The sequence below is a fragment of the Citrus sinensis genome, chromosome 3, assembly GCF_022201045.2.
Source record: "Citrus sinensis cultivar Valencia sweet orange chromosome 3, DVS_A1.0, whole genome shotgun sequence".
NCBI classification, from domain to species: domain Eukaryota; kingdom Viridiplantae; phylum Streptophyta; class Magnoliopsida; order Sapindales; family Rutaceae; genus Citrus; species Citrus sinensis.
In genome coordinates, this window is record NC_068558.1 from 16320177 (window position 1) to 16345135 (window position 24959).

The 24959-nt window shown below is 33.7% G+C and overlaps 4 protein-coding genes across 25 annotated transcripts; 3 read left to right on the top strand and 1 right to left on the bottom strand.

Moving 5' to 3' along the window:
• The first annotated feature begins 391 nt into the window (after positions 1–391).
• Positions 392–4550, top strand: LOC102628137 (uncharacterized). 3 transcript variants are annotated; one of them, XR_008053061.1, is made up of 10 exons: positions 392–536; positions 645–744; positions 920–1100; positions 1449–1521; positions 1618–1797; positions 2267–2364; positions 2594–2682; positions 2807–2980; positions 3649–3775; positions 4146–4294. XR_008053061.1 is itself a non-coding variant. In XM_006477941.2 (9 exons), exons 1-9 carry the CDS (start codon positions 494–496, stop codon positions 4315–4317), a joined length of 1110 nt encoding a protein of 369 aa, XP_006478004.2. In that variant the 5' UTR covers positions 392–493; the 3' UTR covers positions 4318–4550. The 3 variants fall into 3 exon arrangements, 2 of the variants coding, with proteins under 2 accessions (XP_006478004.2, XP_015385586.2); XM_006477941.2 differs by lacking the exon at positions 3649–3775 and having other exon boundaries at positions 4146–4550; XM_015530100.3 differs by lacking the exons at positions 1618–1797; positions 3649–3775 and having other exon boundaries at positions 4146–4550.
• Positions 4551–6024: 1474 nt separating this feature from the next.
• Positions 6025–10049, top strand: LOC102627267 (pentatricopeptide repeat-containing protein At3g18020). Of its 18 annotated transcripts, none has more exons than XR_008053046.1 (3): positions 6025–9031; positions 9548–9642; positions 9778–10049. XR_008053046.1 is itself a non-coding variant. In XM_052436968.1 (1 exon), exon 1 carries the CDS (start codon positions 6075–6077, stop codon positions 8103–8105), a length of 2031 nt encoding a protein of 676 aa, XP_052292928.1. In that variant the 5' UTR covers positions 6025–6074; the 3' UTR covers positions 8106–10049. The 18 variants fall into 18 exon arrangements, 1 of the variants encoding a protein (XP_052292928.1); XR_008053051.1 differs by having other exon boundaries at positions 9561–9642; XR_008053047.1 differs by having other exon boundaries at positions 6025–8873; positions 8939–9031; positions 9548–10049.
• Positions 10050–10538: 489 nt separating this feature from the next.
• Positions 10539–13337, top strand: LOC102626990 (photosystem II 10 kDa polypeptide, chloroplastic). The gene is made up of 5 exons (XM_006477936.4): positions 10539–10694; positions 11856–11914; positions 12551–12606; positions 12872–12924; positions 13089–13337. Exons 1-5 carry the CDS (start codon positions 10544–10546, stop codon positions 13181–13183), a joined length of 414 nt encoding a protein of 137 aa, XP_006477999.2. The 5' UTR covers positions 10539–10543; the 3' UTR covers positions 13184–13337.
• A 189-nt stretch (positions 13338–13526) lies between these two features.
• Positions 13527–19896, bottom strand: LOC102626696 (DNA repair protein recA homolog 1, chloroplastic). 3 transcript variants are annotated; one of them, XM_025099253.2, is made up of 13 exons: positions 19541–19896; positions 19296–19387; positions 18953–19028; positions 17615–17680; positions 17376–17505; positions 17178–17263; positions 16281–16406; positions 15806–15910; positions 15643–15699; positions 15479–15529; positions 15316–15392; positions 14131–14203; positions 13527–13943 (listed from the first exon to the last, which is right to left on the bottom strand). In XM_025099253.2, exons 1-13 carry the CDS (start codon positions 19811–19813, stop codon positions 13842–13844), a joined length of 1314 nt encoding a protein of 437 aa, XP_024955021.2. In that variant the 5' UTR covers positions 19814–19896; the 3' UTR covers positions 13527–13841. The 3 variants fall into 3 exon arrangements, with proteins under 3 accessions (XP_024955021.2, XP_024955020.2, XP_006477998.2); XM_025099252.2 differs by having other exon boundaries at positions 15467–15529; positions 19541–19894; XM_006477935.4 differs by having other exon boundaries at positions 15467–15529; positions 17615–17677; positions 19541–19893.
• Between the last annotated feature and the right edge of the window lie 5063 nt (positions 19897–24959).

Here is a 24959-nt window from a genome sequence, read left to right on the forward strand (position 1 = left end):
TAATTAGAATGCTAAATTATAACAGTAGTATTAAAAATAGCCCAATCTCACAAATCATCAATTGAATTTAAGATAAGTAGAGTTTTATTATTAATTGAGTTATAATCTCTAGTAGTTAAGATTTTTTTGTACTTCATTAAAGTACTAATAATGATATTCATCATTAAATCTTATTATTTTTGGTATTTTTAAGGTGAAATTGTAATTTTCGTTTTGGGGGTAAAATGGTCATTTTATTAAGTTTCTGTTAGTTTTCTTAACGGACTCCAAACGAAAGTCGAAAAGTGAAAAAAAATGTAACTTTAGGTGGATTCTAGCTAAAAAATGAAAGAATTGTGTATTTTTAAAAAAGGTATAAAAAATAGGTGGACGGGGATATTTTCCCTAAATAAAATAATTAATAACACTACGGTACTTTTAACTGCCCAGGCGCTCTGTCGCGTTGGCCACCTGCAAATTCACAAATCAACAAAAAGCAGAGAGCGGGGACACCATGAACAACGCTGCTTCTAAGGTTGCCGTCGTCGGAAGTGGAAGTGAGTTTTAATTTTTTTTATATAATTTTTTTTGCGGGTAAATTAGTTAATGGATTGGATAACTAAAGTTTGATGAAATTAAATTATCAAATTGTTAATAATGGACAGTATCAGGAGCTGTGTGTGCTTGCACTCTAGCTAGAAATGGTATCTCAGTGACTCTCTTCGACTCCGCTAGAGGACCTGGTGGCCGCATGTCTCAAAGAAGGTTCCTTTGTTTTACTATTTTTATTTTTAAATCTAGTGTACGCTGAAATGCTAATGTTACGGTGAGCGATTCTGTCACGAGATGTTGCAGAATTGCACATGTGTGCGATTATAAATGCTATTGTGGTTATACGTGCTATTGTTAATTTGAGGTTCTAAATGTGCAAACTTTGTAGAGAAACTTCTGAAGACGGGAAGGAGATGTTGTTTGATCATGGTGCTCCATTTTTTACTGTTACCAACAATGATGTGTTGGCTCTTGTTTGCGAGTGGGAATCAGGAGGTCTTGTTGCTGAGTGGAAAGTGAACCTCGGTTCCTTCGATTGTGTCTCCAAAAAATTCGTTAATATACAACAGGTTTATAACAATTCTGTGTGAAAATATATATGTGCATCATTGTACTTTTTAATGCAGGCACCTCAGCATTGTGCTTGAATTTTAAGATGTTTTTTTTAATTAATTTTTATTCATTGGAACTGAGGGTTGCAATTCCTCAGCTGTTCGTAGCAACTCTTTTAGTTACTAAGGATAAATTAGCTTGATAGGCTTGGTATCATTAGTTGGTTCACCAAAATGTTATTATTGTAGCATGGGCATGTTTTCTGTACTTTTAACTTTGTAACACAAAAGAAAAATTGTACATGTGCATGTATTCATCTTTCCTTTTTCAGATAACAATTTCTCTAAGATATTAATTTAATCTAGGATGGAATGAACAAAAAGTATGTGGGTGTGCCGGGTATGAACTCTATTTGTAAAGCATTATGCCGTCAGCCTGGTATGTAGCAATGCTATAGTTTTTCTTTAATTATATTTAATGCAAAGTAAATAGAAACCTAAATAGTGTCTAATATTTCACTTTAATATTCTTCAGGAGTGGAAAGTAAGTTTGGAGTGGGTGTAGGGAGGTTTGAATGGTTAGAGGATAAGAATTTATGGTCAGTGTCAGGGTTGGATGGACAAAGTCTTGGTCAATTTAATGGTGCGGTAGCTTCAGACAAAAATGTGGTTTCTCCAAGATTTAGAGACGTAACAGGGAGACCACCTCCTCTTGGTATATCGACACATTCCAATCTTTCCTTAAACAGAACTGTTGGTGAAGATTGTTTCTTTGTTTTATCACTCTATTACAGAGTTGAAATCCATAAAATAATGCACACAGAGTTTCTTTTCCATTTTGCACCATTAGTTCAATTTGTTATTGTCTGAAATAAACTATTATACAACCTGAAATTAAGAAAATGGAATGGCTTTGTTTCTTTTGGTTTTACTGTGGCTTAATGTAGTGTTACATTTTGCTTATCCTCATCACTTTGTTAACAATAATACTATGTGATCATTCACAAGGATGGTTCCGACCATTCTTTGTTGATCTCATCTTTCGGCTGGATTTCTTCCGAAAAGTGCCATGACTTCCTTTTTCTTCTTTTTTGCAAGTTGCAAAAATGGTATGAATTAATTTGTGACACAAATCAATTTTGTTAGAAACAGTTATAATTTTGTGGTTATTTGTTTTGGTACAGATTTGACTTTTGCCCCAGATTTGGCTGTGAAGTTGGAAGAAATTCCTGTCAACCCTTGTTTTGCTCTAATGCTGGCATTTTCGGAGCCTTTATCTTCGGTAAGAAAATAACTATGCATCGATCAATTAGATACTGTATAAATTTTTAAATCAATGGTTTTCTCAATTCTTATTATGGTTTAATGATTCAAACTTCTTGTTCCATCAACCTTTCCTTTTCTTTTCTTTGCTGCAGGACCCTTCCTATCAAATTAGCTACTTAAATGTTTTGAAAGGTCTATATATGGTAGTTTTTGGTTTCTGATTCTACTTTAATATCTCTATTCAGATTCCTGTAAAAGGTTTCTCTTTTCAAGATTCTGAAGTTCTGAGTTGGGCTCACTGTGACAGCAGCAAGCCTGGGCGATCGGCCAACAGGTGTGTAGTTTTATTTTCCATTGTTAGTGACTTAATTGAGCAAATGATCTAGTTTCTGCTCCATCTAGATTTCATTCCATTTTCTTGTTTTATCTTGTCTCACTGTTTACTTCCTTATGGTTAGCGAACGATGGGTATTGCATTCAACTGCAGACTATGCAAGGACTGTAATTGCACAAACTGGACTTCAAAAGCCTTCAGAAGCAACATTAAAAAAGGTGGCTGAAGAAATGTTCCAAGAATTTCAAGGCACAGGTCTCAGCATTCCTCTGCCAATTTTCAGAAAAGCTCATAGATGGTCAGTATCTGAAGTAAATACTATAACTGCCAATCATTAGATCAGCCAGGGACATGTTAAAAATTTCAGGCTCATCCCACTCTGCATGACATTACACCAGGTTCATTTGACCTGGAAGTTCGCTTGCTAGAGACATGTAAAAATTTCAGGTGCATCTCATTCTGCACTAATTTAGAGCAAGGTTAATTTGTCCTGGAAGTTTGCTCTATTTTTCAAATTCACCATCTGGTTTTACATCCTAACTGGCATAAAAGTGATAATGCTCGCTTGTCAAGTCCTATATTGGCTTGTTCTTGGCAGCATGGCTAAGACTATGAGCACTATGAAGTCAACTATTTGTTGCACGTACAAAACCACACTTGAGGGTTGCATGAAAAATATGTTTTTCATTTTCAACTTCTTATCATCTTGCGGGGATTGCTTAATTTTCTTTATGCAATTTTTTAATTAGGGGGATGGGTTTTTCCCTGGAACTGACATGGAAACCAAAAACATTGAAATGGGCAGCTGAAAATCCACTTAAACATCAACCTTGGCTTAGAAATAGATACATGACTTTGAAGTTTGAGGACATACAGAGACAGAAATTTGTGCATGATGGTTTTGACAGTGGGCAACTAAGTTCATTTACAACTGTGAGTGATGTGGCTCTTGTTGAAATTGTTCAGGTATAGAAGGTCAAATATAACATGTAGGTTGGGTGGTTAGCATATAAAATTGCCCATAACTATATGCCCACAACTGGAGCTAGCTGGTCATGCAAGCTTCCTTATCATAAGTTACATTCATTCAAAGGTGTGAATCATCAATTACTTATAGGTTTTACATTATGTTTTCCAACTTTTTTTTTTCAAATTATGCTTCAAATGGGTGTCAATTATTGTTCTTTTTACATGCACACATACCAAAAAAATTTATAGGAAAACATTTACAATATAAGTTTATTTACACCTATACAATTTAGCTTGACATAGTAATGGCTCATCACCCCACTCAAAGGTCAGGAATTCCAGTGCATTATACACTGAATTGTTGATGTAATGCAGATATATCATGACATCGACATCGTGCATGATATAGCATAAAATGCATTTGTTATTGAGCAAATTGATTCTTCTTTCCCGCTCTTAGAGCTAAATATATCTATCAAATGGTTTGTTTCCAGGGGAAGCGCCTTTCCAGCTGCAAGCATAGCAAAAGAGGAGAGATGCCTCTGGGATGTAAAAAGGAGACTAGCCATCTGTGGAGATTTTTGTGTTAGTCCAAATGTTGAAGGTGCAATACTTAGTGGCCTGGATGCAGCTTCAAAACTTACAGAGATTCTTAGTTGCTTATAGCGATGGTATCAACAGTTGTTCAAGTGAAAAACGCTTCCATCATGCCTCATTTAAGTAATTGTTTGTTGATGTAATTCGGTTTGGCTTGCTTGCCATTTTGAAAATTATAATCACTTAATACTCTTGTTTAATTTTAGCGAGTTGTTCGTTTCGATTAATGGGATATGTAATGGAAATCATTCTTTTCATCGTTAATCATCTTTGTACAAATATAGATCTGTCTGTTACTTTTCCCTTGTTCTTTTTAAACTTCATGGGCATTGTTGCTTTTCGCCGCCGCACTTTACCTTTTTCTTAGTACAGATGAGAAATACCGATCAGAGCAGAGAAGTCTATTGAAATAACTTCAGAAATCTAATCCCCGCAGTGGGAAGATATCTTTCTTTACCGGTCGATCCACATATCTACGGAAGAAGAAGAGAACATATTTTAGAGTGGTACGTGATCTCCTTATTATATTTCACCAGCTTCTATTTTTCTGTTAACTGTATTAAAAATTTTTAGCTGATCATTATCTCTTAACATATCTCACCAAATTCCGAATGTAGTCTTATTTTAATTTTTATATTTCTTTCAATCACCTATCTTATAAAACTTATAAAATTTATTTTAAAAAAGGAAAGAAAAACTCTCATAATTACTATAATCTCTTTCTTTTTAAAGGTTTTATCCATTGTTGTCATAGCCATGAAAAAAGATTTGATACTTCCTCATCATCCTCTTTTGAGTACTATAAATTAAATTTTTCCATGATTATAAAAGTAGAATATACAATATTTGAGAAGAGATGCTAATTTAAAAAGTTAAAAGAAATTAGAGTTTAAGAAATTTGATTAATTAAATAAATATTAATACAAATTATCATATGGGTACACTTAAAAGTCATTTATTTTTTAAAATCATTCCATATAAAGATAAAATAGATATTAGCATAAAAGTGATTAGTGAGATTGGTGAGATATAGTGAGGAGGTCAAATATCACACCTCCATAATTTATTTTAAGAGAAACCCAAACCCACTACTAGGCCAATGTTTTATTGGGCCGTTATAGATAAAACAATTTTTTTTCAAAATTTTAATTGAATTGCAAATATTGGAAAAAAATTAGGCAAAATAACAATAAAATTAACTTTAAATTTGCTCCAGTTTATTGACTTAATTTAAGATTAAATAATTTGGCCGGGTTATACATTATTCTAACACCAACATTATAAGGTGAAAAATGATTTGGGAATCAAAATCTGATAAAAATATATTCAAAATGATGTAATTTTGAGTTTGTTTCCTTAAAAAAAAATTGTAAACAACATTATTTTAATATATTTTTGTCAGTTTTTTGTCATACTTTAGTTTAGATATTAATGGTAGGGGTCAGGGGTGGGTGTTTAGTTTAGATAAAATCAAACTAAACTAAATGTGAAATTTATTTCAAATTTTTTTTATTTAATTCTAAAAACCGATTATATTTGGATTCAATTTGAATTAAAATCAAACCGAACATCATACCCAATCAAGTTACATGCAAATAAAAAAATAAAAAACCTAAATCTAAAAAAAATTCCAATTTTCCTCAAATTTTAACCCAAATCGAATTTTTGATCTAGAAGTATAATTCAAATCCGATCTAAATTTAAATCTGAACCGATCAAACAGAATTTAAACCCGAACCGGACCAATTTTTAAATCCATACGCATCCCATATTTAATGACCGGAGTTTCAGCACTCAAATAAACTTAACACAAAAGCCCAGGAGACATGCATTCCAAATGCTTCTCGCAACTCTTCCATCACCCAAAAAAACTCAACTCTCTTACAAAACCAAACATCACATTTGCACTCTTCTTCTTCACAACATTCCCACAAAAAGCACAAGAACCTCTAAACATAAACACCCGCGAATCAGAACAAGACATAACCAAAAAGATTCACAGACTCTGCACCAAACACCGCAACGTCGACGAGGCCCTTCGCTTTCTCGATCACCTTCGCATTTTTGGCTACCGTCCCAATTCCCTCAACATCAGCAGCATCATCCACGCTCTCTGCGATGCCAACCGGTTCGCCGAAGCCCACCACCGGTTTCTACTCTCCATTTCCTCCCGTTGCGTCCCTGACGAGCGCACTTGCAATGTAATTATCGCTTGCTTGCTTGGCTCGAAAAACCCACTTGATACTTTGCGTGTTATAGGCTGTTTGTATAATGTTAAGCCGGAGTTTGTGCCTTCTTTGGTTAACTATAACTGTTTGATGGATCAATTGTGTGGTTTGTCGCGTGTTGGTGAAGCTCATAAGTTGTTTTTTGATATGAAGAGTAGAGGCCATGTACCTAATGTTGTTTCTTACACTACTTTGATCCATGGGTATTGCAGAACTGGTGAAATGGATGTTGCGTATAAGGTGTTTGATGAAATGCGTCACTGCGGTGTCTTGCCGAATTCTCTTACTTATAGTGTCTTGGTTCGTGGTGTTCTGAGGACACGTGACGTAGAGCGTGCTAACGTGCTGATGTTCAAGCTTTGGGAGAGGATGAAGGAGGAGGAGGACTTGTCTGTGAATAATGCGGCATTTGCTAATCTTGTTGATTCTTTGTGTAGAGAAGGATATGTCAATGAGGTTTTTAGGATTGCGGAGGATATGCCGCAAGGGAAGAGTGTGAATGAGGAGTTTGCTTGTGGACATATGATTGATTCGCTTTGTAGAAGTGGAAGGAACCATGGGGCTTCAAGGGTTGTTTATGTAATGAGAAAACGAGGTTTAACACCAAGCTTAGTATCGTACAATTCTATTGTACATGGGCTCTGCAAACATGGTGGTTGTATGAGGGCATACCAGCTGTTAGAGGAAGGAATTCAATTTGGATACTTGCCATCTGAGCATACTTACAAGGTTCTAGTTGAGGGTCTTTGTGGAGAATCTGACCTTGAGAAAGCAAGGAAGGTTCTCCAATTCATGTTGAGTAAGAAAGATGTGGATAGGACCAGAATTTTCAATATATATTTAAGAGCACTTTGTCTTATAAAGAACCCTACTGAGCTTCTAAATGTTCTTGTTTTTATGCTTCAGACACAATGTCAGCCAGATGTGATAACTCTCAATACAGTTATTAATGGATTTTGCAAGATGGGAAGGATTGAAGAAGCTCTAAAGGTGCTAAATGATATGGTGGCTGGAAAATTTTGTACCCCAGATGCTGTGACCTTCACTACTATTATTTTTGGTTTACTAAATGTTGGAAGAATCCAAGAAGCTCTCAATTTGTTGTATCAGGTAATGCCACAAAGAGGATATAGCCCTGGCATTGTGACATACAATGCAGTTCTTTGTGGTCTGTTGAGACTTCGTCGTGTGGAAGAAGCAAAAGAAGTTTTCAATTGCATGTTAGGCATTGGTGTAGTTTCCGACAGTACAACTTATGCTATAGTAATAGATGGTTTATGTGAGTCTAACCAATTAGATGAAGCTAAGAGGTTTTGGGATGACATTGTCTGGCCTTCAAATATTCATGATAATTATGTTTATGCGGCCATGATCAAAGGGCTTTGTCGCTCTGGAAAAATACATGAGGCTGTTCATTTCTTATATGAACTGGTTGATTCTGGGGTCACTCCAAATATTGTGTGCTATAATGTTGTAATTGATGGTGCTTGCAAGTTAAGCATGAAGAGAGAAGCTTATCAAATTCTGAGAGAAATGAGAAAGAATGGGCTGAACCCAGATGCTGTAACTTGGAGGATTCTTGATAAGTTACATGGAAATAGAGGAAATGATTTTGGTCTGAGAATTTAGCTCACAACCCAAAAAAGATCTCTAGGAGATGGACTCAACTCTATTTAGTGCGTATAGATTTTGGCCAATTGCATGAATCCTTTAGTAGGAAATCTGAATTGGTGGAGAAGTATCAAGGAAGAAACAATGTCCCAGTTAGGCAGACTAATGTCTCCCTTTAACATGGATCTAACTATTTGTTATGAAGAGGCTTCATGTTCATCAAAGCTGATTCAGAATATAGTTGGCAGTGATTCATGTAATCTGGGAAGTCTTGTGGTACTAGTACTGGCAATCATGCTTGTTGTTATTAAGTATGATCCATGTGGATGCTGGTGACACCTATCACGATTAACAAAAGTGCGAGTGTTATTTTACCATAAATCCAAAAGCCTAGGCTTACAGGTAAGAGTCCAAAAATAGTATTCAGCTCTAACATGTCTGTTCACATGGGTCAAACATGTTACCTCCAAAATCATATGATAGATGCTTAGACGACACAGCTCCATCTTTTAAAATTGTTTTACAGTATATTCTGCGAGACAGCACTTGCACAAAAGAATTATATTTGGTCAGTTATCACATTGACACAATGTGAGATAATTTTCTTGTGAAGTAAAGTAGATGATTTTCTCGTGAAGTTAAGTGTTTTGGACTAGCCTACCTATACTAATGACTCTCGATTCAGGAGCTAAAGCATTTTTTGAAACTTCGACTTCTACAGTCAGGAAATATGGCTATCACACAGTGTCAGATGCCCTGATTCCAGCAGCAGCAGTTCTTCGGAAGGTCATCAACTATACCCAACAACTGTCTTTTTCTTACAGGGTCTGAATAATTATTTTCAATCACAGGTTAAGAAAAGCTGTTGAATCTTCCCTTTGTTTGTCTCATCATTTGAAGCAGCATTTGCTGGAGCAATATCAACTAAACACCTTCAGGCACAGGTGAAATCTTATTGGTCCTTGCACCTTTTTATTGGATTCCGGTTAACTCTGGTTTCTCTCCTCATTGATGCAAGTTTTGCATGAGTGATGGATGACAAAATCAGCTATGGTCATCCAAACACTTGTTATTAAAATGTCAATAAAGTGGAGGAAGTCTTCACAAATCTGTAAGTCTCAGTGTAAACCTCAACGAAAATGAAAAAAAGAAAAAAAGGTTAAGAAAGTGTTGCATGAGTCACTCTCCTTATGGTATCAGTTTAAACCTCGAAGAAATCTTCATTGTAATCTAACATTTATTAAGATAGAAGAAAACGAAAAATACACTTGCCTCGGAGCTGTCAAGGCATCATCCGCTTTGAATCAGTGCTAGTTGATGTGTTGTCCAAAAATGAAGTTTTGTGAGTGATTCATGATGATCAAATGAAACTTGGTAGATTTGGTTACTCTGTTTGAAATGTTTGGACTTTTAGGCATGGTATATGTTCCTCCTGTAAGATTTTCTGCATTCTTATGCAGTTCTTTTTTAAAGTCTTAGATGGAACAGCTGTGCCACATCATTCATCCATTCGATAAATTTTGCTACTTACGTTCTTTATTTTGAAATTTACCAGGTATGTTAGTAATTGAGATATCGATAGAAGTTTTGAAAAACTCAAACATGATTTTTATTTGATAGTCCTATTGCGACTGTCCTATTAAAATGTTTCCTTGCTTTTCTGCATTTTGAATTCTAACTGATGACACAGGCTGAGCGTTCAAACCTTGCCTTCAGGGAGATCTCTCCCTTGGTTACAAGCCTACGGCCAAGGCTGCTGCTTCATGTTCCTGATTTGCAGACTTAATTTTTCGAGGACAAACACCTAGCTGGGCATAGGTAGCTTCTGCTGTTTTGCTTTTGTTCCATAAAGATCAAGCCGAGAGCGAGAGTGTTTTCTGTACATGTTTTCAATTTCTTATCGAATTGTAACATTCACAAAATTGATTATGTTCAGAAGTATACTACATCAAAATTCCAGTGCGTCTGAGTCCCAATCTTGTTTAGGCCTGTAAAGAGCAACGCTATTGCTTGAAGCATTTCAAATAGTTTAATTTATGATTCTAGTAGTTCACAAATTGTATCAAACTTATGGATATTTTTAAAACTAGAGAAATAGACAAGCTTGTACTGTTGTGTCCATTGAGAGATCAACCAATGAAATCTCCTGAAAACCCATGGCATCCGTCCACGTGGTAGGTAATGGATGTGTGATGGATCAATTTGTGTCATCTCAAAACAGAAGTGGTTAAACTTGGTAGCCGCATGCAATTCTGAATTTCTGATAATGTTTTGTACTTTTGTAATATCATATCCAGATATGAGCCACATATTAATTGCCACGTGTCAACTCGACAATCACTATTCTCTACTCAGAATTATTATCTAGCATTTTTGGGACTCCGACCACACAAGTTCAAAGCAAGAAGAAACCCAGAAAATTAACAAAAACAAAACAGGAGAGCACAGCAAAGCAAATGGCAGCCTCAGTGATGGCTTCTTCGTTGAGCCTGAAACCAGCTCCTTTCACTGTGGGGAAATCAGCAGCGAGAGGCCTTCCCTCTCTTGCTAAAACTTCATTCAAAATTGTGGCTAAAGGCGGCAAGATCAAAACCGACAAACCCTATGGTATATTCTTCTTATATCGCAGTGCATATGCATGCTTGCATATATCAAATGAATACACATGCAGTGAGTTATGATTTAGGGTTTGTTTAGTATTTAGGTGGCGTGGATTTAAGCCGCGACTATTATAAATTGTGGTTAATAAATGCATGTAACTTTTAGATAATATTTTTAATAAAATTAGCAAAGGTAAATATATGTGTATATATATTAAGTTAACAACAGTACTGAACGGAGCTAAGTTAACAAGATTGATTGTAACGATGATCACTGTAGGTAATATTGCAGCAGTATTTAAATCCCATACTGATACAAACATGTTCGTGTGATTTTACTACATATATAAGTATGCTGAGCTACTAGTGATGGATATACCTAGCACACATTCACAAGTGTTCATTTCTGTGATAGTTAATTCTCACTAATTATAGGGTTTAAAGTTATCTAATATTTTGAATGAAAAAGGGAAAATTGTGAAGTGGATGACAGTTCATCCCAATGTCATCAATACCATAGTTGTGATCTATGACTTCATATTCTTTCAGGTTTTATGCTGCAAAGGTGCCAAAATTTGGCAGCTTGTATTACATAGCATTTCAATATTTTTTTTTAAATTTTAATAATACAAAAATAAGTTATTTTATTTAAATAAATTATTTTATTATTAAATAATAATATAATAAATGAAATATAAAAATAAATTATATGATAGTATTATTTTATTTCATAATGCTATATTTCATTATATTATTATATGATATTATATTTATATATTAATTAATAATATAAAAATAATTATTTAATAATTAATTTAATATAATTAATAATATAAAAATAATTATTTAATAATTAATTTAATATAATTAATAATAAAATAACAATAAAATTAAATAATATTGATTTAATATTAATATAAAATTACTACAGTTCATCGTAACATCAAATACTGTACAACATTATTATAATACAGTGTTATTACAATACAACATAATACAATGCACCCTATACATGTTACTGCATGCTTGTGTTATGAGTTTAATTGATATTCAATGTTATCAGATAGGCTTGCATGCTATTTTATAGCTTGATTAATATTTATTGTTATCAATTCAATGTCAATAAGATTTGAGAATTAATATCATATGATCATACATGATTCTACAGGAATAAATGGTGGTATGGATTTGAGGGAAGGTCTTGATGCATCCGGCAGGAAGGCTAAGGTTTGTGTCCAGCAATTTTGTCATTTTATTTATATACTCATTTTAGATAAATTCTTCTAGCTGCTTCTCTCTCGAGTCCATTACTTCAATTTCTCTAAGTTTATTGTTTTGCTAAAATATTTATAATTTTTTCATATGTTCTCTACTTGAGTATCAATTTCTTTGTTGTCTTTGAAACTAATGCAAATTTCATCTTGTTTCATTGTAGTATAAATTCCTTAATCAACAACCTTTGAATTCAGGCGAATTATTTGTATATATATTTGGTAATTAACTGTTTCTTTGTGAACAGTTATATTCAATGCTAACTGTTTTGCACCTTTATGCAAATCAAGCACTCATCAAGGAATTAATAATATTTCATCATCGAACCAAGAGCATAAGAGTTCTTCCATCACAGTCAAAAGGCAAATTCCAAAAATATTGAAAAAAAGAAAAGATGCGTTCGTATACGCTTACACTGATAAGGCGAGGTTGAGCAAATCGTTGATAGATTGATATGATATTAAAAGGGGCTTCTAAAGGGAAGGACATGAAAATTATAATGTATTTCAATATTTATTTATATCTTTCCTTTGTCGTGTTTTTGTATAATCTATATTCTGTTAACTCTTCAGCTTTTCAAATTGAATACAGGGGAAAGGTGTTTACCAATTTGTTGACAAATACGGTGCCAATGTTGATGGATACAGGTAGAGATCATTGTTTAGTTTTGTAATTCTTCTACTCTCACAGCTTAAGCCATTAAGTTTTAATTTCTAATTTCTGTTAGTGGGGAAGACAATTTAAGAGTAATATCTATGGAAGATTTTCCTTCCTGAAAAAGGGACCGAGGAAGAAGGAATCTGTTATTAAGAAAATTGGCTAGTTGTTGATATAAGATTAATATTCCATGAAGGTTTACGTATCTGTATATTAGTAAATTTCTGATATACGTTCTGATGAGTCGTTTTACAGTCCTATCTACAACGAGAATGACTGGTCTCCCAGTGGTGATGTCTATACTGGTGGTAAGTGACTCTTAACTATGATCTCACTTTGATTTTCAGGCTGTAATTTCATATCTCAAAACATCAGCACAAATGAAAATATTTGTGTTCAGTCTTGTAGCTGAAGCTTAAAGGTAAATTTGAAGCTTGGACTTAAACTTTCCGGTGCAAATGTGGTATTGCAGGTGCAACTGGCTTGGCAATCTGGGCTGTTACTCTTGCCGGTCTTCTTGCAGGAGGAGCACTTCTCGTCTACAACACAAGTGCTTTGGCACAGTAGATGAATTTCAATCAATGTTACATTATTATCTCTATTTTTTATAACTTGTCAATGTTGCTGTTAAATGTACCTTCCACAGCTACTTCGTGTATCTATTTTGTGTAATGTTTTGGGTGGATTTAAATTGAGACATATAGCCATCTATAATTTGGTACTCCCTTCTGTGCCTTCATTGAAGATGGTTGGCCTGGTTTTTAAACCTAGTCTGAGTAAGCTTATCATAAGGGCCATACAAACTGAATTTGGATCTTGTTTTGATACATGGAGCAGCACCATTGAAACTTCAGTGTATGGACATCAAGTATGCTTCCCATGTAAAGAACAAGTAATAGAGAAAACTGGATAAGTAAAAACCTGCTTTACTTTATAAAAATATCAAAATATCACTGTCATTCCCTATACTACTTTCATCTACATCGCCAAAATACAACAGATGCTTGCCCAGCTCAGTTCACACCACCGTCAACGTGATGCAAAGATTTTCTGTTGTTTTGATCTCAGGAGAACTGGATGGATGGATGGTTCGATTATCGCATCTAACTTCACTTAATTCATAATTTACGGGCCTAGGAAAAAAATCCACCCAATTGTTTTTGCCAGTTCCATTTGAGCCTTGTGTGGTGTATTGATGACAGCTTAATAGTGAATTTGTTTGTACTCAAAACTCTTCAAGAATATTTTCCTCTTGATTAGGCAGAGATACATTCCTCAAAAAAGAGCCCTGATGTACACTTCCGTCTGACATCATAGACCGAACTACCTGAATATATGCAAACCATTTGTTACTCTAACATAGTTTTCTTGCAATTAAAGTCATTTATGCATCCCCCATTATGAGGGAAAGCAATACTTGCAAGTTCCCTACTATTGTAAAAGAGGATGGTAAATCTTCTTTTCTGTTTGAAAAAATCAAACACAAATATGTAAGAGAAGCAGAAGCATATTACCTTTTCTATTTCCTCTTGAAGAAGAGGATTGTCTCTCAAGTACTGCAATGCTTTATCTCTCCCCTGTCCCAATCTATTGATCAAACACAAAAAAGGGAGAATGCCAATAAGCCTTAATTGATTTCTAGAAACTGGCAACATTACAGTCACTTTTTAAGAAAATAAAGGCTGTTTAAAAGTACAAAATAAATTAATGAGTGCATTAATTTACACCACGGTCACCGATTTAGGTACAACTTTTTCTAAAAATAGCTTTTAGATCCAGAAACAACCAAAACCCAAAGATCCCACCTTTTTATATATTATGTCATAAACCTCATTCTACCTCCTGCACTTGCCAAATTCTCAAAACCTCACAAAGCTTCTATCACTGCAATTGTCAAATCCTCAAGGTTCTCAATCTGGTATGAATTGAGAACTTCACTGGTTCAGGCTTGTCTTACAAGCAATTACCCCATCTTAAACCTGCTCTACAGCTATTCTGACCAGTCAAAACAAATATGTACAAATGAGTGGGTCTTACTTGCAACTACCCCAAGCTTACCTGATACCTGAGTTACACAGGGTATGCATGAATATGCGTTTACATCAAGACCTTGTATCTCCATTGGGGTTTCCCTTAAGACCTTTGTATCTCCATCGTTGGGAATTCCCTCAATTCACCAATATATATATATATATATATATATATAGAGAGAGAGAGAGAGAGAGAGAGAGAGAGAGAGAGAGAGAGAGAGCTATTTTGAGTCACAGTTATGAGAATTGGCCACTCAACAGTGCTCAAGAAAAAACCATCACTTTCTTACAGGGCCAAATATATGCGGTGTCCCTGTTGTGCATATTTCTAGTCCCATGTATACTGAAGGTCAAAAAATTATTCAAAGGTGCAAGTCTTATGCAAGTTAATAACAATACAGAGCGGCCCATAATGTAAACTGATCTGAAAGCATATATGTAATTTAATCATCTTGTTGATTTGGCCGTAAAGAACCATAACTAACGCAAATTCATTAAGTACATTATGAAATATGTTTATATCTGTGGCATGCACACATGGGTTTGAATGAGAAACAAAAGGGCAAACAAATTTGATTTTCATGCAAAATGATCTAAAAGAATTGTAAACCATATAAAAAGAACTAGGATGCAACTATGATTACACACAATAGAAGTCCAAAGGCAAACCTTTGGTCTCCATAGCTATACCAAGCTCCTTTCCTCACCACGATATCCATCATTTCAGCACAATCCAACATGCATCCCTGCAAGTTATTGAAAGTCAAAACATAAAGCACTTATAACCTTTGGAGAAATAGTTTTTTATTGCAATACGAACCAGTTTACTCACTCCCTCCCCAAATATGATTTCGAACTCTGCTTGTTTGTATGGCCTTGATACCTATGAATTATGAAAGCAAGTGATTAAGATCAGGAATTTCTCTACCCTTGACAGCATCAATTAGAAACAAAAATTTTGGTGGGGGAACACAAAATAGCAAGGTTTTTATCTACCTTACTCTTTTGCACTCTGACACGAACCCGTACCCCAACATCCTCATCTCCTTTAACCTGCAACAAAGTAAAACAAACTTAATGAGAATTACTAGGAGACTAAAAATGGTTAAATAAAGAAAGTGGAAGAAATATTGAACTGTCAAGTGGTTATTGCACTTACAGACTTTATCTTCCCTGTAGAACGTATTTCAAGACGAACTGAGGCAAAAAACTTTAAAGCAATCCCTCCACTAGTTACTTCAGGATTCCCATAATATACACCAATCTTACAGAATGCAGAATAAGCAATATAATCAGTTGCTAGAAAATGAAATTTTCCAATGGAGCGTAAAGCAGACTGATGCAGAAAACATAGATAAAACAAAAGGCACTACATATAACTCAATATTAAAAGCAGTACTTTCAAGAAGTTCAAGGCTTATCCAACCAAAGAGAAGATATAAGCAGTTTTTCTCCTTTGATTTATCTAAAATGATCCCTTTCTGTTAACCTAACAAGTCCTCCACCAAATACAAACCAGAACCATCTAAAATTCCCATAAGCTTGAGGTCAGTGCTGCACAGATCTCACATCAGTTACAAAAGATACTCTTGCAGCTGTCTAACATCATCGAAAAGAATTAAACCCAAAAGTACCTTGTATCTGATCTGATTGAGGAAAATGAGAGTACAACCAGCTTTGGAGGCATTTCCTGACATTTTACGCAAAGCTTGGCTCATAAGGCGAGCTTGCAAACCAATTTGCTGCATTCCTATCTCACCCTATGCAACAAGAAATGGGACAACATTCAAACACGGGTAAGTTCCCACTCGAGCTAGCAAAATTTGACATAACCTGATTATCCGACACGAACACGACATTAATAAATAAGCATGAATTGTCAAATTTGACATGATTATTAAATGGGCTGGGTCCTAGTCGACAAGATTTTTTTTGCGTCAGGTTAGGGTTAAAGTTCTTAACCGATTTATCCGACCACTGACACTATTATATTTTCAATTCTAAATTAATTTATAAATTCTTGTCATCAAAACTCAAATATTGGACATGATTTTCCCTTTTTATTTTTATTTTTTAGAAGGATATACATATCGACATTGTTTCATTTAAAAAATTTTACATAGATTTAGAAATACAATAGTGTAAATGTGTAAAATATTGGCAAACATGTATATTTTGTAATGTCGATATATAATATTACAAAACTTCAATAGTGTAAATATGTAATATTTCAATAGATATATAGATTTTATAATATATATAAAACAGTGTACAAATATTTGATATAAATTTTGTTAAATATATAGGTATTAAGCAGATTAATGGGTAACCCATTTATTTTCCATGTTGGGTTAGGATCTCAATATTTTGATACGATTATTAAATAGGTCATGTTTGGGTCGACCTAAATTTGACACAATACAAAGCTGACACAGTACAAACCCGACCCGACGACCTATTTTGCAAGCTCTAGTTCCCACTATTTAACAGGGAAACATTGGTTAGTTTGCATGGGGAAAATTATAGCGTACTTCAATCTCTGCACGTGGAGTGAGAGCTGATACAGAATCAACACAAATAAGATCTATGGCACCAGATCTGCACATACGATCGGCAACTGCAAAGTGAAAATTGAATTAGTTAGCAAACATTCTGCTTATAAGAAACAAATCCCACAAGCAAAAGAAAATGAAAAAAAAAACAAAACATGGACAAGAAGGATAAATTACTTTCTAGTGCCATCTCGCCGTTATCAGGCTGGCAAACAATCAAATTCTCTACATCCACGCCCAATGCTTTTGAATATGATGGATCAAAAGCATGCTCTGCATCCACAAGCATTGCATTGCCTCCAAGTTTCTATAAATAAACAGTATAAAACTGCATGACATATACAACAGTGTCCCAGAACTTTCTACAACTGTACAAAAATTAAGAACACAGAAGGTAAGCGCAGACTGATTGGTACCTGCACTTCTGCAATTGCATGGAGTGCAAGGGTAGTCTTTCCACTACTTTCTGGCCCAAATATCTGCTGAGAAAGTTTGCAATTTGTTACAAAGCTTTTTGCACCAGAGTATAATCCAGAAAACAAAATTTATAGTACAAAAATATTTTTTCTTCAGAGTACAGAAAGTCATTATAGGTACTATCTAATGACAGAAATTGACTAAAGCAACAAGAAAAAATATAAGGGAAAAACAGAGTGCCAAGTAACGACAGATTTTCGTTTCTACTTTTGATAACAAACAAAAATAAGCTGGGATTAAACGAGCAATAGTCCATCCTATGATTACAGAATTATCTTAAAAGAAAACAGAACAGCTCATAAGAGAAGAAGAAAATGAGTTCTAAACAACATTTCCAATTCTCAGAGAGATAGTCCCCAGAACATCAATAGGAGACAATCCAAAGCAAATCCCATAATGAAGGGAGAAACATTATTCTATCCCCAAGGAGCTGTGAACTCCACATGACCCATAGCAGTGCTCGCTGCACATCTCCATAAAAAATTTTCCCCCTTGATATTCCCAAATCCTCTAACATCTTTGTTACACTATGATAAGCCATAACCCAAACAAACCTCTATCATGTATAACAATCTACTCATGGCCCACGAGCAAATCACATATCAATAACTAATGATGTATGTAGTATCCTTTCTTTCTACTAAGTATGCATCATAGAGAAGAAAAGGGAAAGTTTGGGTGCCTCCTTTGAAGCAAATCACTTGCATTTAAGCTGAAGACAAAACTAAGAATTTAACTTTTCAAGAAGCAAGAAATTTCCAAAATAGAAGTTTTATGATGAAAAACAGATATTGAATGAACCTCAAAAAATAGTAATTAATAGTAATATTACTAGGGAATGTATCAAAAGAACTAGGTGACCGAGTTTGTTTGTCCTTTTGCAAGTAAGAGTAAACAACATTAACAATTAACCACTGAAATCAAAGAGGAAGAAAGCTCATCTGCTTTTATCACTACTGGTTTGGATAAAATCAGAACCTAGTCAGTGGAACTTCCCGATCAAGACACAGTAAATGAATAAAAACATATAAAGAAAGACTTGTAATAGCAGACAAACAATGGTATCTTAGTGATCAAAAGATGAAAGGAACATTTTTCCACTATGGATCTTCCAAAAATCTTCTCCTTTCACCATCACATCAAGTCACGGAGCAAGCAAATGATTCCTTATTGAAATATTTTCTCTCAAAAGCAATGTTTCAAAATGTTCACCATATGGCCAATGAACTATCATATAAGCATCTCAAGCCCCGCATGGGAAGAAAAAAGGATAATACCTCCACAATTCTCCCTTTAGGAAGCCCACCACCTAAGGCCAAATCCAGCGTCAAGCAACCACTGGGAAAGGTTTCACTGCAATGGTTAAAAAAGGAAAAAAAAAACAGAAAAAAGAAACAAAATTAATCCTACACCTCTAGTACATAAGTCATAAGAAGGAAGTGGCATAGGGCAATAATAACCAATAACCAAAAAAAAAAAATTAATGATTAAGCACATCGAAGGGAGACAAAAAAGAAAAAACGCAGTCTTAAAAACAGCAATAACAAACATGAAATGAAAAAAATAAGTCAAATAACATATACATATTATACTGAGATTCCAGGAGACAAGGAGACATACACAAGGGCTCCACCAGCACTGCCCAATCTTGTAACACTCCCTTTTCCAAATGAACTGTTTATGTCATTCATTGCTGCATCCAACGCTCTTTGCTGTAACAAATTTGTATGTTTATTAATATTACTAAGAGAGGAATGTTTATTCATTCAACCAGAAGTATAGCATAAAGAATTGGAAGAGTTATTATTATTATTATTATTATTATTATTATTATTATTATTATTATTATTATTATATGTACCCACCCGGTCGAGGAAGCGGGAGTCTCCGGAGTCGGAAGAAAAGCCATTAACTTTTCCGTCAAATTCGCAGCTGATTTTCTTGTCACGTTTTCTGGCAGCTGACAGCTTGGACGAGGCTGTGAAGAACCGAGAGCGGGAAGATTGGCAATGAAGGGGACTTGAAGAAATTGACAAGAGACATAAGTGTGTCTTCATGTTGAATGGGGAGAAACATAGCTGATGACACACACCCAGTTTTGCTTTCAGAGGCACAGCTGCTGCTGCGAGAGACTCCATTATTTGTAAGAAAATAATAGACGAAACACGAGGAGACACAAGTCACAGAAGCAGAGAGCAGAAGCAGAAGCAAAGTGGGTCAGTTTATGGCTTATGGGTTTCTCTCAGAAGAGGGTAAGCTATCGTTAAATGGGCCAGCCCGGAATCTTTGGCCCAGTTTAAATGACGATAATTAGAAGTTGGGGTGCTAATAAAACTTATTTAACAATAAGAATATCAATTTTTCCTATTGCAGAATCCCATCTCGTTTGGGATTAAAATGTATTTTTACATACTAAATTAAAGTGGGATGGGATAAGGGTAAGGATAAAAAATACATCCTATCTTTATTTGTGGGACGGGAGAAGAATCAATTATAAAATCTTGTCCCGTCCTATATATCCGCTGATCTTATAATTTTAAAACTATTCTAAATTTTTAATTATTTATTGAAGTTAACTTTTGAAAGTTTTTGTTAATTTTTTATTTTTGCTTAAACTTTGCAACTTAGATTGATTTGGTTTAGGGTTGAAACTTCGAACTTTTGATTTTTCTTTTGCTACTGGTTTGGTTTATTATTATATTGTTGAATTGTTGGATATTTAAACATGCCTGAAGTTAGTTACTATCTAAATCTATACCTTTTAAAGCGTAAGTCTTAGTATTAATGTGCAGTGAAAACAAACAAGCAATTAAAAAATTTTAGCATAAAATTATATTCGAACATGCATGTAGTCAAAGCAAATCTATTTATTTAATTATTCTACTTTGTATTTATTCAAGATGTAGGCCATATTGAATTATGATGATCCTTAAAAGAAAAAAAATGTCAAAATTTTTTTTATTGATAAGGGGGTGGGACGAGATATTTAACAAGGACAAGAATAGGATAAATTTTTATCCCAAAAAAATAAAAGAATTGGAATGAGACATTTTTTTTTTATCCCACTTGCATATATGGGACAAGACTGAGATTGACACATCTCGTCCCATCCTACCCCATTGCAGACCCCATTTTACAATGCTCTATGCTACTTGTATTTATTTTACAATGCCCTATACTGCTTGTGTGGTGTTGTGATATGAAATCACAAGTAAAAATCCTTCTCAATTAAAATCGTTTGAGAGTGGGGGTTATTTGCACTCATATACTAAATTTGAAAAATGATAGAGGTTATTTGAACTCAATAAAATATTCATTAAATTCATATTTTAATTATATTTTATATTACTAAAATATCCATAATATAAATTCGCATTAAGGGCAAAATAATATATTAAAGAAAATTTTTTACTTTCTATGTCATTGTTGAATCCATCTATAAAATTGTTCACAATGAATGATAAACACTCATTTTTTTTTCCATAAACCCCCAACTTTCCAATTGGTATCATACAAATTTAGATGGGTAAAATCTCATTTATTCTCTATATTTTTAGGTTAGTACTCATTTAGTCTCTGTATTTTTAAAAAGGGAAATTATCATTTGTATATCCCATACTTACTTTATTATAAAAAATACTACAACACTTTGAGAGTGTATCAATCATCCAACCTAAATTGACAAGAGTTATCTACCGACCACTAAACTGTTAGCTGCGTTTGAAAGTTAATGAAATTATAGTGAATTGATGATTTTACCCTTGAAACTTAAATTAAAGTAAAGGAAAATTATTGCTTGTATACCCTTAAATTCTCTTATTATCACTTATATACCCTTAAATTATCTTATTATCACTTGTATACCCTCAAATTATCACTTATATACCCTTAAATTATCTTATTATCACTTGTATACCCTCAAATTATCACTTATATCATATGAAAAGACTATATTACCTCTCTGACGTTATCATTTTTAAACGACAAGTAACGGTTTAGTGGACGATGGATACATTTTGTCAACTTAGGATGGACGATTGATACACCCTCAAAGTGTTGTAGTATTTTTTATAACGAAGTAAACTAAGAGTACACGAATGATAATTTTCCTTTTAAAAATAACTCAAACATACGTGTCTTTACTTTTGGTTCATTTTGACTTACTTTTACAATACTATCTGATTAACACTAAAATGTGTATGTATAATAAGGATAAAATTATTAGTTTTTAACTTAAAGTGTTGATTAATGCTCGCATAACTTATAAATTATATGAATGCTCCACAAATAAATTTTTGTGTTAAATTAATTTGTTATATGTTAATTTTTATCTTATAAATATTTTTCAGGAATAAATTGAAATTGAAAGCGGGAACAAAGAAGGATTGCTGGAGCAATTTGGAAGCATTATTGAGGAGATGTAAATAAAATAAATAAATAAATAAATAAAATGAAAATGAATAAAAAAATACAAAAGAAAAGAAACCAAAACAATTTGGTTTCTCATAATGGTCAAGTGGCCATGATGGTCACTTGACCATTACACATTTCAATGTACATATATATATATAATAATAAAATAAATAAAGATAATGCATTCCTTACCTATAAAAGGCAAGGAAATGGAGGAGCTGAGGGGCAGAAGCTAGAGAGCTATTTGGAGAGCTGAAGCCGAGACTGAAGAATTTTTACCTTTCTTTCTTTTCTTTTCTTGTTTCCTTTTGTATCAATTTTCTTTGTAATATATTTTAAAAAGTTTATCAAATAAAAAGAGTGTTGTGTTTTGTTTCAACATGAGTAGCTAATTTTATTAAGCTGAGGTGAAGGGTGAACCTCAATATTTCAAACTATTAATTATTATTATTTTCTCAAATGAGTTTTTAAGTTTATTTAATTCTTTTCTAATTATTTTTATATCATATTAATTTATAAATCTCACTGGATTTTATGGTATTTTGACATAATGTCGACACATTAATATAATGTGTCAGATTAGGTAATTTATTCTATATTTATCCACGCACATATAATTAAATAATATAATAATTAATTGGTAAAAGTGAGACAAAATATAAATGAGAGAGTATTAAAATTATAGTTTGAATACAGAGAGTGGATCCTAAACCTTAACTTATTTTTAAATCAATTTCAAATAATTTCTTTGCCCCGCAATTAATTTTCTTAGTTTTATTAGATTTAAAACTCCCTGTGGTTCGATCCCGGTCTCACCGGGTTATATTATAACTAGACACTCTTATTTTTGAGAGTAATATACTTTTGAGTCGTGTCAAGTTTCTGGCGCCGTTGCCGGAAAATTTTCTAAATTTGGTATTAGTTTGTCTTTACTTTATTTTAATATTTTTTTTTGTTTTGTCGTTACCATCTTTCCGTGATTCTATTTTATTCTCTTTTTATAAAACTTCAGTTAGCACCCCTTTTCTTTTCAAACCTTAACATTATCCATAAAATTTGTGAAAAAACTTCATCTTAGCCTAGAAACCTTTGCAAATCAGTCCCCATTAAATTTCTACAATTTACTTTCAACATTTATTTTAAATGGTCGGTTCTACTGCCTGACTGTTATTTAAATTTTGTTAATTTATGTATTTTTATTTATATGGTCGGTTTTACCGCCTAGCATTTTAATTTCAGTTTATTTATTTTTGTGCATTAATTTATTTAATTTTATGTTTTATTATATGACTGGTTTTAAAATACCCCCTAAACTGTTTCTTTTAATGGCTGGTTTCACCACCTAATTTATTTATTTATTTTCCAGTTTGTTTATTTTTATTTCGCATTTTTTGCTTATTTAATTTCCAGTTTATTTTTATTTTTGCAAATTTCATTTAGCGTTTTTGCATCATTAGTTTAGCACACATCATTAGCATTACATGCGTCGTTGGTCTCGTACAAATAGTGGTAGATTAATTAGAAGATCACCTTCACCAACCTTAGAGATGGCTGACATAGAAGCTGAAAATTTTTCAGAGCACGAAAATGACCAAACCTTGCAAAATCTTCATGAACAACTTAGGACCCTTAGAGATTTCATGCATCCTACTAGAATAGGGTCACCATCATGCATAGTTTTCCGTCCTGATGCATCACGTTTTAATTTCAAACCTGGTATCATTTAACTTCTTCCTACTTTTCATGGTTTTGAGTATGAAAATCTATATTTGCATTTACGAGAATTTGAAGAAGTCTGTAACACATGTACTGATCAAAATTGTAGTATGAATATAATCAGGCTTAAGTTTTTTCCTTTCTCACTAAAGGATAAAGCTAAAACTTGGCTACAAAATCTTAGGTCAGAATCCATCAGAATTTGGGATTAAATACAAGCACAATTTTTGAAAAAATTCTTCCCACCCCACAGAACAAATTCTTTCAAAAGACAAATCACCACTTTTACTCAAAAATCAGGAGAAACTCTCTACCAATGTTGGGATAGGTTTAAAGAACTGCTTAACATTTGCCCACACCACGGTTTTGAAACATGAAGATTAATGTCTTATTTCTATGAGGGATTAACATTCCAAGGTAGACAAGTAGTTGAAATGATGTGTAATGGTGAGTTTAGGGATAAAAGTCCTGAAGATGCATTAGACTATCTTCACTATATAGCAGAGAATGAGTAACACTGGGATACAGTTGGGTCTTATGAGTCATCAAGTAAACCCCAGTCATCTCCATCTGGTGGAGGCATGCATAACCTTAGGGAAGACCATGATTTTCAAGCCAAATTTGCATCATTAACTAGAAAATTCGAAGCATTAGAGTCGAAAAAGAATGATCATGTAAAGTCTGTTCAAAATATTTCATGTTATGTTTGCGATTCAACTGACCATTCTACGCAGGACTGTCCAACTTTGCCAGCTCTGAGAGAAAGTTTGTATGAACAAGTAAATGTTGTTGACAATTTCAAAAGGCCAAATCCAAATCTATATTCCCAAACTTACAACTCTGGTTGGAGAAACCACCCAAATTTCAGTTGGAGAAATGATAATCATGCACAACCTTCACAACCAGTTCCCCCACGTCAAAATTTTCAAAACCCCCAAAGTTACCCACTATATATCCCACCACCAAGAAAAACTCTGGAAGACACATTGCATTCGTTTATTGAAAAACAAGAGTCGATCAATAACCAAACGATGCAAACCTTAACTAATTTGATAGAAACTATCTCCAAACTTACATCTGCTCTGACCATACATGAAAAAGGAAAGTTTCCTGCTCAACCTGAACTAAACCCCGAGAGTTAACAACATCCTCAAA